Consider the following 12500-nt stretch of genomic DNA (forward strand, 5'->3'; position numbering starts at 1 on the left):
TTTATTTTTATTTCATTTACAATATCTTCTAACATTTCTGATGTACCACGCTCATCTTTGATTACGTCTTTGTTGATTACATGGAGAATCTGGTGGTTCTCGCTATACTATCTCACCGTTGTTTTTATTTCATTTACAATATCTTCTAACATTTCTGATGTACCACGCTCATCTTTGATTACGTCTTTGTTGATTGCAGGGAGAATCTGGTGGTTCTCGCTATAATATCTCACCGTTATTTTTATTTCATTTACAATATCTTCTAACATTTCTGATGTACCACGCTCATCTTTGATTACGTCTTTGTTGATTACAGGGAGAATCTGGTGGTTCTCGCTATATCTCACCGTTGTTTTTATTTCATTTACAATATCTTCTAACATTTCTGATGTATCATGCTCATCTTTGATTACGTCTTTGTTGATTGCAGGGAGAATCTGGTTCTGTAGGAGCTAAAGGTTCCCTTGGACCCCAGGGCCCCCGTGGAGAAAACGGAATTCCTGGTGCTCCCGGAGACGACGGTCGCCAGGGCCCTCCTGGAATGCCAGGAGCTTCCGGCGAAGAGGGGGCTATGGTGAGTTGTGATGGTGGAGGTGATGCTGAAAATATTGATGATGACGATAATATGTTGATGACGACGATGATGATGATGATGATAATAATTATAATGATGATTGTGATGGTGATAAGGACGACATGATGATGACGGTGACAAAGATATTGTTTGATGACTATAATGATAATGATTTTGACGATCATGATGATGATGATGATGATGATGATAGTTATATGCTGATTTTGATAGCGATGATAATAACAACGACATGTGAGGATGACAACAAACGACGACGACGACGACAACCATAATGAGTTTATGACGATGATGATGGTGATAAATAGAGAAATATTTAAAAGATAACAGAATATATATAATCTGACTTTTGTTGGTTTGTTTTCCCCGCAACAGGGAGATCCTGGTCCCGCTGGTAGCCCCGGGTTCCCTGGATCTAGAGGTCCCCCGGGTCTAGCTGGAAGCCCCGGAATGACTGGAGCCAAGGGAGCGCCCGTAAGTCTCTCGTGCCTTTTTGTCTTCATATTGATATTCTGATGATGATGATGATGATGATGATGATGATTATGATGATGAAGTGGTAGTAGTAGTAGTAATAGTAGTAGTAGTAGTAGTAGTAGTAGTAGTAGTAGTAGTAGTAGTAGTAGTAGTAGTAGTAGTAGTATATATTATTATTAGTATTATTATATTATTATTATTATTATTATTATTATTATTTATTATTATTATTATTATTATTATTATTATATTATTATTATTGTTATTATTATTATTATTATATTATTATTATAATAATATATTATTAATAATATATAATAATATATAATAATAATGATAATAATAATAATATAATAATATATAATAATAATAATAATATAATAATAATAATAATAATAATAATAATAATAATAATAATAATAATAAATAATAATAATAATAATAATAATAATAATAATATATAATATAATAATAATAATAATAATAATAATAATATATAATATAATAATAATAATAATAATATAATAATAATAATAATAATAATATAATATATAATAATATATAATAATAAATAATAATAATAAATAATAATAATAATAATAATAATAATAATAATAATAATAATAATAATAATAATAATAATAATAATAATAATAATAATAATAATAATAATAGTAATAATAATAATAATAATGCCCACGTTGCATTCCGTTATCAAATGAAATCTGTCGTGCAATCTCAGATTTTGTGAAGATCTACTTCTACGATACATATTTTGACAATATTAGATAGATATCTATGTGTCGGACCTACCTATGGGGTCATTTTGTGCGGCTCTGTGGTCTTGTGGTATGACACTCGCTTTCGGATCGGAAGGTCCTGGGTTCGGCGCATAGTTGAGTCCTTGGAAAAGGCTCTTTACTCACTTCCTCTCACCGTACTCAGGTGTAAAATGAGTACCTTGCCGTTAACAGCATTGTCTTTGTCCGAAATATTGTAATATCGCCTAACAGGCGGCATGTCCCGTCCTACATGTTAAAATGTTGCTGTTGACCAGGAACCCCTTGTAAAGCGCTTTGAGCACATTTAATGGATATTGCGCTATATAAAGCTCAATTTTATTTTATTTATTTTAATTCTATTTTTAAAATAATAAATAAATTACGCTCTTCAGTGATGACGTTCTATTTTCCACTACTAACAATTATTATACTACTCTTGTTCCCTAGGGCGAGCCGGGCCCCCAAGGATATAAGGGCGGCCAGGGCCCCAAAGGTAGCGCAGGCAGTGCCGGAGACATGGGTAAGCCAGGACCTCCTGGACCCCAAGGCGGAAGGGTAAGGACATTTTGATTGTTAGAACGAGCAACAATAGAATTTGGATATGCGATGAAACAGGAACAGAAGAAATTAGACAAGAGAAAATTGAAGCAATATTGTTAAAACTTATTAATCTTTTTCTTTTTTTTTCAAAAGTGTTGAATTCAAATGTGACCCCTCGTTTCAAATCGGTATTAAGTCGGGATGATTAAGATGCTGAAAATGGAATTTATAGCCAGAAACATCATGCTTAAGATGAGTTTATATGTTTTATAGAGGAGAAGGAATATCATATTTTACTGTGGTAGATTCCAAGGTTTCATATTTTTGACCAGCTTAACGAAAATTTGACTTTTTAGCATCTGGTTCATCCCGACATAATACCGTTTTGAGACGAGGGGTCACAAATAATGGCATGTAAGCATTTTGTATAGAGCATTTTCACTTAGGGGACCCAATGGCTCAGTTGGTAGAGTACCGTCTTCACACGCAAAGGGACCGTGATTGATCCCCGGGTGCACTCGAGATTATTTTCTAACCCCCCCCCCCCTGTCTGCCCAGCAGTGATTGGGTAGCTGGGTCTCTTAGATCTGGCGGAAACTAGTACCTTGCAGTAGATTAGCGTCCTATCCAAAGGGTAGAAAGCAATTAGTATTATTTACCGTTCCACGCTATAGAAACCGGGATAAACTCCGGCTCCATGGGCTAATGGCTCGGAAGGACTTCTATTTTCAAAAGTGGTGTTACAGTGTATTAGGTCAACAGCACAGTCGACCTTAGTAAGTAACAATTGGTTTGTTAATCAAACTATAAACATAAGAATGTAAACAGTTGAATTATATAACAATAAAATGCTGATAACAGAATGTGAAAAATACAATATAAATGTAAACAAGAAACTGAAACTCAGCTAAGGATCGAGATAATAAGTCTCGCTCGGCGCATAGTGAGTCCTTGGAAAGGGCTCTTTACTCACATTCTCTCATATACTCAGGTGTAAAATGAGTACCAAGCCATTGCCAGTGTTGTTCTATCCGAGAAAAAAATATTTAATATCGCCTAACAGGCGTCATGTCTCGTCCTACTTGTTAACTGTTGCTGTTGGCCTGGGACTTCTTGTAAAACGCTTTGAGACTTCCAGTGGATAATGCGCTATATAAAAACTCTCAATTTAAAATTCTCGCACCATCCAGATGTTACGTTCTAACACAAAGATCTGAACAAGTGTATTATATATGAAAGGTGCCAGACAAAGCAAGAAAGAAAAATAAAAGAAAAAAACCATCCCAAAAAATCAGTCGACCTCGACTGGGGATCGAACCTCAGACCTTCTGATAACCGGTCAGACATTCTACCATTACATGGTAGCACGTCTGACTCGTAATCAGAAGGTCTGAGGTTCGATCCCCAGTCGAGGTCGACTGATTTTTTTTGGGATTGTTTGTTTTTTTCTTCTATTTTTCTTTCTTGCTTTGTCTGGCACCTTTCATATATTCACTTGTTCGGATCTTTATCTTCTTATTTTACTTACTGGTGCCTGCTCCTTAATTTCTTTAATTTGATACATTCTAACACACAAAACTATGTGTAACCTTCAACGTGTGTTGTCTGATTGATAAAACTTAGTGGTAACCATAGAGAATACAGGACTAGAGGGGACAACAGGTAGGAAAACGTCATCAAAAGTGGCTAGTGAGAGGTCGAGCGCCGACATTTTCTTGGATATGAAACCAGGGACGCTGTGCGATTTAATCTCTACACGAATGTCTTTGACTGAGCTCGATTAACCTTGATTTGTGGACGGAAAATAGAAGAAAAAAAAGTCCAGGTTTATGATGATAAACCAAATTAGACATATTAAACTACACTTTTACTTGTACATTTAGACTTGGCTCCGATGATCGGGCTTATATTAATAACTTTTAAAAAATATTATGAATAATTTATAACTCCCTTATTTGTGGGGCGATTTTGTCATTCGTGGTATCAATTTTATTGTAATAAAGAGATAGGAACTTGAGAGTTATTTTTTCTGACGCGAAATTATTACTTTGTAATTTTCCTCCTAGTATGTGGTGGTAACTAATCTTCAAAATGGCTGTCTAAGCTCAGTAATAAAGATCTGATTGTCGTCAAATTTGTACCATGTAGTGGTTAATTTATCCTAGTTGTTAATTATTTTCTTTCTTCCATAGGGCGAACGTGGAAGTGCTGGAGCTCCAGGTCCACTTGGAATGCCAGGAGAAAGAGTATGTTGGAATTTGTCATTGATTTCCCTGTGTGGCTTTACAATTTGAGATCAACTATACTTTAAAATGGCATCATAATATTCGTGTTTTAACCAAGAAATCATTTGAGTGTCACTAGCATTAATAGAATTGATGTTATTTTTCTCTTTGCTGAATAATCATCATCACCATTAATTAGAGGAATAATATAATTTAAAGATAATTCAGTTCCATCGTTAAAGATTAATACTAAGAGGGCAGATTCATTGTATCACAATCTATCTTTATCTATGTATTCATTTATCTATCTATCTATCTATCTATCTATCTATCTATCTATCTATCTATCTATCTATCTATCTATCTATATCTATCTATCTATCTATCTATCTATCTATCTATCTATCTATCTATCTATCTATCTATCTATCTACCTACCTACCTACCTGCCTACCTACCTACCTATCTATCTATCTATCTATCTATCTATCTATCTATATATCTATCTATTGATCTATCTATTTATTGATTTGTCTATCTATCCATCCATCTATATATGTATATGTCTATCTATCTATATATCTATCTGTCTATCTATCCATCTGTCTGCATGTCCATAATTTATATATCAATTCATTCATCCATTCATCCCAACCATTCATATATAAACTCACACATCCGTCCATTCTCGCCTACTTCTATCTACCTACTTAAAAATCCGACTTAATGATATTTCACCCACCAAAGTATCTGTTTATCAACACATTCAAACCTTCTACCCAACATTACCTTCTTGTCTTTCTTCTCCGCTAAATTGATTTATTGATTTGATGGTCTTTAATTCAATTGATCTGTTTAACAAACAAGTAATATAATAATCAACCGATCAATTGATCACATCAATCAATGTATCCATCTTCCATCTTCCAACTCCTCATTCACCAAATCAAACAATCTATCTATCTACCTTCATTTAGACGGTCAATCACAAAATTGTGCGGCTATGTGGTCAAGTGGTATGACACTCGCTTTCGGATCGGAAGGTCCTGGGTTCGAGCCTCGCTCGGCGCATAGTTGAGTCCTTGGAAAAGGCTCTTTACTCACATTCTCTCACCGTACTCAGGTGTAAAATGAGTACCTGGCCGTTAACAGCGTTGTCTTTGTCCTGAAAATTGTAATATCGCCTAACAGGCGTCATGTCCCGTCCTACATGTTAAATGTTGCTGTTGACCAGGGACCCTTGTAAAGCGCTTTGAGCACATTTAGTGGATATTGCGCTATATAAAAGCTCAATTTAAACTTTAAATTGGCATTCATAAATTGTAAATTCCAACAAATCGGCCAATACGAAAATAGATCAATAATTTAAATATTATGATCAATTCATTTATTTCAGGGCATGCCAGGTCTTAGAGGACCCCCCGGTGCCAGAGGTGCTCCAGGTACCAAAGGCATTGATGGAATACCAGGTGTCAGAGGATCCAGGGGAGAGCCCGGTGCTATGGTCAGTTCATATGAATTTCATTATCAATGTCAAGAAAAAAAAATAGAGATATAAAATCGTCAAATATCTATTTAATTTCGTGAAAAATATAGCAGACAGCCAAAAAGGCAAAGCCTATAGAAATGCTGATGGTTTTCCTCGGATCCGCGGAAATCCGCGATTTTTGAGTCAGAGGAGGAATTTCCTCTTTTTTTAAAAGTTATATTTCCCTCAATCAAATGTACTGGCAGTGAGAGATTTGATGTGTGGTGTAACAAATAGGTGCAGTTTCCCACTCTCTAGAAGTTAGCTAGAGTATCAATTATAGTTTATCATCTCAATTGCTCTAAAAATGTGTGTATGTGTGTGGGGGTGGGGGTGAATGCTGTAAAAATAATGGGGCTTAAAGGCAATCATTCAAACTTTTCCTCCCTTTTCAGTTTTTGGCACCATCAGCACTGCTATAGGTTACAATAAATAACAGTGCAGTTATTGAGGTAGCAAATCATGAACACTGTGGCTGAGAACTGTTGATGGTAAATATGATGATAATGATGATGACGACGACGACGACGACGATGATGATGATGATATTGCTAATTTAGAATGCATTCGTTTTTTTTCTTTTCCAAAAGCTTCATGCCACATATTGCAACCTTCAAAGCCGCTGCCATAGTGTTTACTGATTTTTACTATTTTTCTTCCCCAGGGAGACGTTGGACGTCAGGGACCCCCCGGACCCCCCGGTGACCAGGTAAGAAATGAAATGACCACCAAGAGTGTTCTTGACCTTTAAAAGGGTTGCAGCGTTGGTACTAACTGTCGGTCATATAATAATAATAATAATAATAATAATAATAATAATAATAATAATAATAATAATAATAATAATAATAATAATAATAATAATAATAATAATAATAGTAATAATAATGATAATAATAATAATAATAACAACAACAACAACAACAACAACAATAATAATAATAATAAATTGGTATGACACTCGCTTTCGGATCGGAAAGTCCTGGGTTCGAGCCTCGCTCGGTGCATAGTTGAGTCAATAGAAAAGGCTCTTCACTCACATTCTCTCACCATCCTCAGGTGTAAAATGAGTGCCTGGCAGTTACCAGCGTTGTCTCTGTCAGAAAAAATGTCATATCGCTTAACAGGCGTCATGTCACGTTCTACACGTTATGTGTTGCTGATGGCCAGGCACCCATTGTAAAGCGGTTTGGTGCATGTTTAATGGATATTGCGCTATATGAAAGCTCAAGCTTAAATAAATAGTTGGACAATCTCTATAATACTAAAACTTCAGTCTTTTCTTTAGGGTGTAAGAATACATACATTATAATTTGATGTATTTCTAGTTCTGTATTCAACAAATAACACGATAAAAAGTTTTTCTGAGCGTGCCTGCTCTATTTAATTCAAAATTGATGACATCAAATAGTTTGTTTGAAACAAAATTGATATCTACAATCTGTTCTCATGCAAACAAGTTCTTAGACCATCCACCGAAAGGACTATAAGAAGAAAAGAACAATTTCTGGATTTTGATTAGAATCATGTGCAGTTAAATCAACAATGTTAATAATATTAATAGGGAATGAGATTAGCGGAAGAGTAGCGTCCCTTGATTGGACGTCACCTTACAGAGAGAACGTCAATTTGGTTTTGAAGTGTCTCAAGCCGCTTTCATCGGAAGCGAGGACGAGAGACGCATGCGCACAACCAACATGACGTTCTCTCTCTAATAACTTTTCCGCCGTTGACGTCACAGACTATGGGTGACGTCCAATCAAGGGACGCTACTCTTCCGCTAATCTCATTCCCTATAGGAGTAAAAATATTATGTCAAAATATGGAGGCACAATCAAGCAAATTAGAATATTTAAAAATTCCCTTCATTCATCGCCAAGGGGAAATTTTTCTTTAGGGTTTATTCCATGGGAATTTTATATCAATTCATTTCTAGAAATCTTATCACCAGATAATGTTATAAGCACTTTTAAACTTCTAAAGCCATTAATTAAGATAAGATAAGATATACTTTATTCATCCAAAAAAAAAAATAATGGAAATTCGTTTACAGACGTGGCATGCATGAAAATGTATAAACACAAAGTTGAGAATGGCGACAATGTATATATATATATATATATATATATATATATATATATATATATATATATATATATATATATGTACATATATATATATATATATATATATATATATATATATATATATATATATATATATATATGCAACTGCACAAAAATGTAAAAATATACAACCACGAACCATAGCAACACTTTATATATTAATTTGATAAATTGAGATAGGCCATACCCTCTGGCCTTTAGTCCGAATTGTGTGTGTATATTTTAGTCCGAATTGTGTGTGTATATTTAAAAGATAGTATTTAATTTAAATCACAGTTGCGCGTTAAAATTTCGAACACCATGTGGCAAAAATGGGGTATTTGGCGAATTTTGGTTATTTTCTATGTTCTAAATTGGCAATGAATGAATGTATAGTCGACGATAATCATCTTTGTCTGAACATCCCAGGGCCAACCAGGACCTGCAGGACCTGACGGTGCAAGTGGACCACCAGGAGCTCCTGTACGTATTGCCTCCATTTGTTTAATTACCCATCAATCCTATCACCCATCTATCAAATTATCTATTCATCCACTAAACCATTCACCCATCATTCATTATCTATCCAGTGGCCCATCCATCCACAAAACCATTCATTATCTATCCAGTGGCCCATTCATCCACCAACCAATTCATTATCTATCCAGTGGCTCATTCATCCACAAAACCATTCATTATCTATCCAGTGGCCCATTCATCCACCAACCAATTCATTATCTATCCAGTGGCCCATTCATCCACCAACCAATTCATTATCTATCCAGTGGCCCATTCATCCACAAAACCATTCATTATCTATCCAGTGGCCCATTCATCCACCAACCAATTTATATTCTATCCAGTGGACCATTCATCCACCAACCAATTCATTATCTATCCAGTGGCCCATTCATCCACAAAACCATTCATTATCTATCCAGTGGCCCATTCATCCACCAACCATTCATTATCTATCCAGTGGCCCATCCATCCACCAAACCATTCATTATCTATCCAGTGGCCCATTCATCCACAAAACCATTCATTATCTATCCAGTGGCCCATTCATCCACCAACCAATTCATTATCTATCCAGTGGCCCATTCATCCACCAACCAATTCATTATCTATCCAGTGGCCCATCCATCCACCAACCAATTCATTATCTATCCAGTGGCCCATTCATCCACAAAACCATTCATTATCTATCCAGTGGCCCATTCATCCACCAACCAATTCATTATCTATCCAGTGGCCCATTCATTCACAAAACCATTCATTATCTATCCAGTGGCCCATTCATCCACCAACCATTCATTATCTATCCAGTGGCCCATCCATCCACCAAACCATTCATTATCTATCCAGTGGCCCATTCATCCACAAAACCATTCATTATCTATCCAGTGGCCCATTCATCACCAACCAATTCATTATCTATCCAGTGGCCCATTCATCCACCAACCAATTCATTATCTATCCAGTGGCCCATTCATCCACCAACCAATTCATTATCTATCCAGTGGCTCATTCATCCACAAAACCATTCATTATCTATCCAGTGGCCCATTCATCCACCAACCAATTCATTATCTATCCAGTGGCCCATTCATCCACCAACCAATTCATTATCTATCCAGTGGCCCATCCATCCACCAACCAATTCATTATCTATCCAGTGGCCCATTCATCCACAAAACCATTCATTATCTATCCAGTGGCCCATTCATCTACAAAACCATTCATTATCTATCCAGTGGCCCATTCATCCACCAACCAATTCATTATCTATCCAGTGGCCCATTCATCCACCAACCAATTCATTATCTATCCAGTGGCCCATCCATCCACCAACCAATTGATTATCTATCCAGTGGCCCATCCATCCACAAAACCATTCATTATCTATCCAGTGGCCCATTCATCCACAAAACCATTCATTATCTATCCAGTGGCCCATTCATCCACCAAACCATTCATTATCTATCCAGTGGCCCATCCATCCACCAACCAATTCATTATCTATGCAGTGGCCCATTCATCCACAAAACCATTCATTATCTATCCAGTGGCCCATTCATCCACCAACCAATTCATTATCTATCCAGTGGCCCATCCATCCACCAACCAATTCATTATCTATCCAGTGGCCCATTCATCCACCAACCAATTCATTATCTATCCAGTGGCCCTTTCATCCACCAACCAATTCATTATCTATCCAGTGGCCCATTCATCCACCAAACCATTCATTATCTATCCAGTGGCCCATTCATCCACCAACCAATTCATTATCTATCCAGTGGCCCATCCATCCACAAAACCATTCAATATCTATCCAGTGGCCCATCCATCCACAAAACCATTCATTATCTATCCAGTGGCCCATTCATCAATTCATTTACTTGATCACACACTTTCCCAAATATCATTCACCAACATCAAGCGTTCAACATCAAATTCAATACAAACCCTTTATTTGCTCATCTCAAGGGTCCCGCTGGTAATGATGGCAAAACCGGACAGATGGGACCCCCAGGTCAGCCTGGAGTTCCAGGACAGCAAGGACCCCAGGGTGCTCAAGGAGAAAGGGTTAGTGAGCCTAAAGTACTGAATACATAACTTGTTTGTCTAGTTTATATAATGCTTTTATACTTGAGTTTGATCTTTAAGTACTCATGAAGATGGAGAACTATTAAGTGGAATAAAAGTTTCCTCTCCTTTCGATCCCAAAAAGTAATAATCAAAGGCTTCGCGTCAAAACCGTTTCAGGGAAAATTTGGTGTACCCCAAGGTACTGTTCTTGGACCACTGCTGTTTTTAATATACATCAATGACATGCCTGTCGGTCTAAACAAAGGGAAACACATACGTCTATTTGATGATGATAGCTTACTGTATAGGCAAATCAAATATGAGAAAAACATGGCATTGCTGCAACTACAGGAGTGGGAAAGGAAAAGAGAAATGGAGTTTTACCCACAAAAATACCAGTTTCTACGCATATCGAACAAAAAGAAGCCAATTGAAACAAGATATATTATTCACAATGAATAAATTCGATGTACAGCAAAATGCAAGATATTTGGAAGTCACAATAAATGATAAAATGAAGTGGTATAAGCACTTAGCAAACATAACAGTCAAAGCAAACTGAACGATTAGCTTTCTACAAGGGCAACTCCTGCACTGTGGCAAGTTAGTAAAGAAGAAATGCTACGAGACATATGTTAGGCCCATCTTAGAGTAAAGCACTTCCGTATGAGACCCCTATACTAAAGCACTCCTTGATCTGGAAAAGATAACACAGAGAAGACCAGCAAGCAGGGGCGTGGCTATATTGGTTGACTTGGTGCCTGGCACAGAATCCATCCTTTAAAAATGGTTTATAGAATGAAAAAAAAATAAAACTGAGAAATGGTAAATACCGCCTCTTACTTATATATGAGTAAGTCTTTTTCTTTATTTTTATTTCTTTCTTTCGTATTTACACATATAGCATGTTTTAAGTCATTTTCTTCTGACTCAGGCACCACCCAATACTGCACGCCACGCCACTGCCAGCAAGGTTTGTTTGTGGCAATTTCGAACCAGAGGCAAGCATCTCGAAACTTAGTCGAGAACTCAGTTGGATACTTCTTGCCAAAAGATGAACTCAAAACAAAGTAGTTGTCTTTTACAAAGACCTCAGTGAGCAACGGCCCTTCCAGTTAATCAACTGACCATTTAAAAAAACGAGCAGGACTACACAGAACTCCTCAATGTCTTTTGTTATTGCATAGTCATGATCGGACGCGCATCTTTATTCCCTTTTTTCCCCCTGAACCATCAGGACCTGGAACTGGAACTCCCAGCCATTACAAAACAGTCCGACTCGGTGGAATGGTTTAAATCGCCATAGTCCATCACCGGATCTGCTCGCTCGTGAGACAACAGACAGGCCATTTAAATCTTCAATTTGAAGTTTAGTCCTCCAAGGAAGAAGAAGAAGAAGAAGAAGAAGAAGAAGAAGAAGAAGAAGAAGAAGAAGAAGAAGAAGAAGAAGAAGAAGAAGAAGAAGAAGAAGGAGGAGGAGGAGGAGGAGGAGGAGGAGGAGGAGGAGGAGAAGAAGAAGAAGAAGAAGAAGGAGGAGGAGGAGGAGGAGGAGAAGAAGAAGAAGAAGACGAAGAGGAAGTTTTCAAACTATTAACTATTCTGAAGTCTATGATAAGACTATTTTTCGAGTCTTTAATTTATAGGAAAAATTAAGGG

The 12500-nt window shown here is 36.7% G+C and overlaps 1 protein-coding gene across 1 annotated transcript in view; it reads left to right on the forward strand.

Annotated features, from left to right (window-relative positions):
* The window catches only part of LOC144957449 (uncharacterized), an 86983-nt gene that overhangs the window by 32586 nt on the left and 41897 nt on the right, over positions 1-12500 (forward strand). The window contains exons 14-21 of the mRNA XM_078888715.1: positions 431-574; positions 968-1066; positions 2299-2406; positions 4584-4637; positions 6013-6120; positions 6809-6853; positions 8679-8732; positions 10743-10841. Coding sequence (XP_078744841.1) covers positions 431-574; positions 968-1066; positions 2299-2406; positions 4584-4637; positions 6013-6120; positions 6809-6853; positions 8679-8732; positions 10743-10841 — 711 coding nt within the window. The remainder of the gene's footprint in view (positions 1-430; positions 575-967; positions 1067-2298; positions 2407-4583; positions 4638-6012; positions 6121-6808; positions 6854-8678; positions 8733-10742; positions 10842-12500) is intronic.

The sequence above is a fragment of the Berghia stephanieae genome, chromosome 12 (genome assembly GCF_034508935.2).
Source record: "Berghia stephanieae isolate SIO BIC M18660-M18661 chromosome 12, UCSD_Bste_1.3, whole genome shotgun sequence".
Classification (NCBI taxonomy): Eukaryota; Metazoa; Mollusca; class Gastropoda; order Nudibranchia; family Aeolidiidae; genus Berghia; species Berghia stephanieae.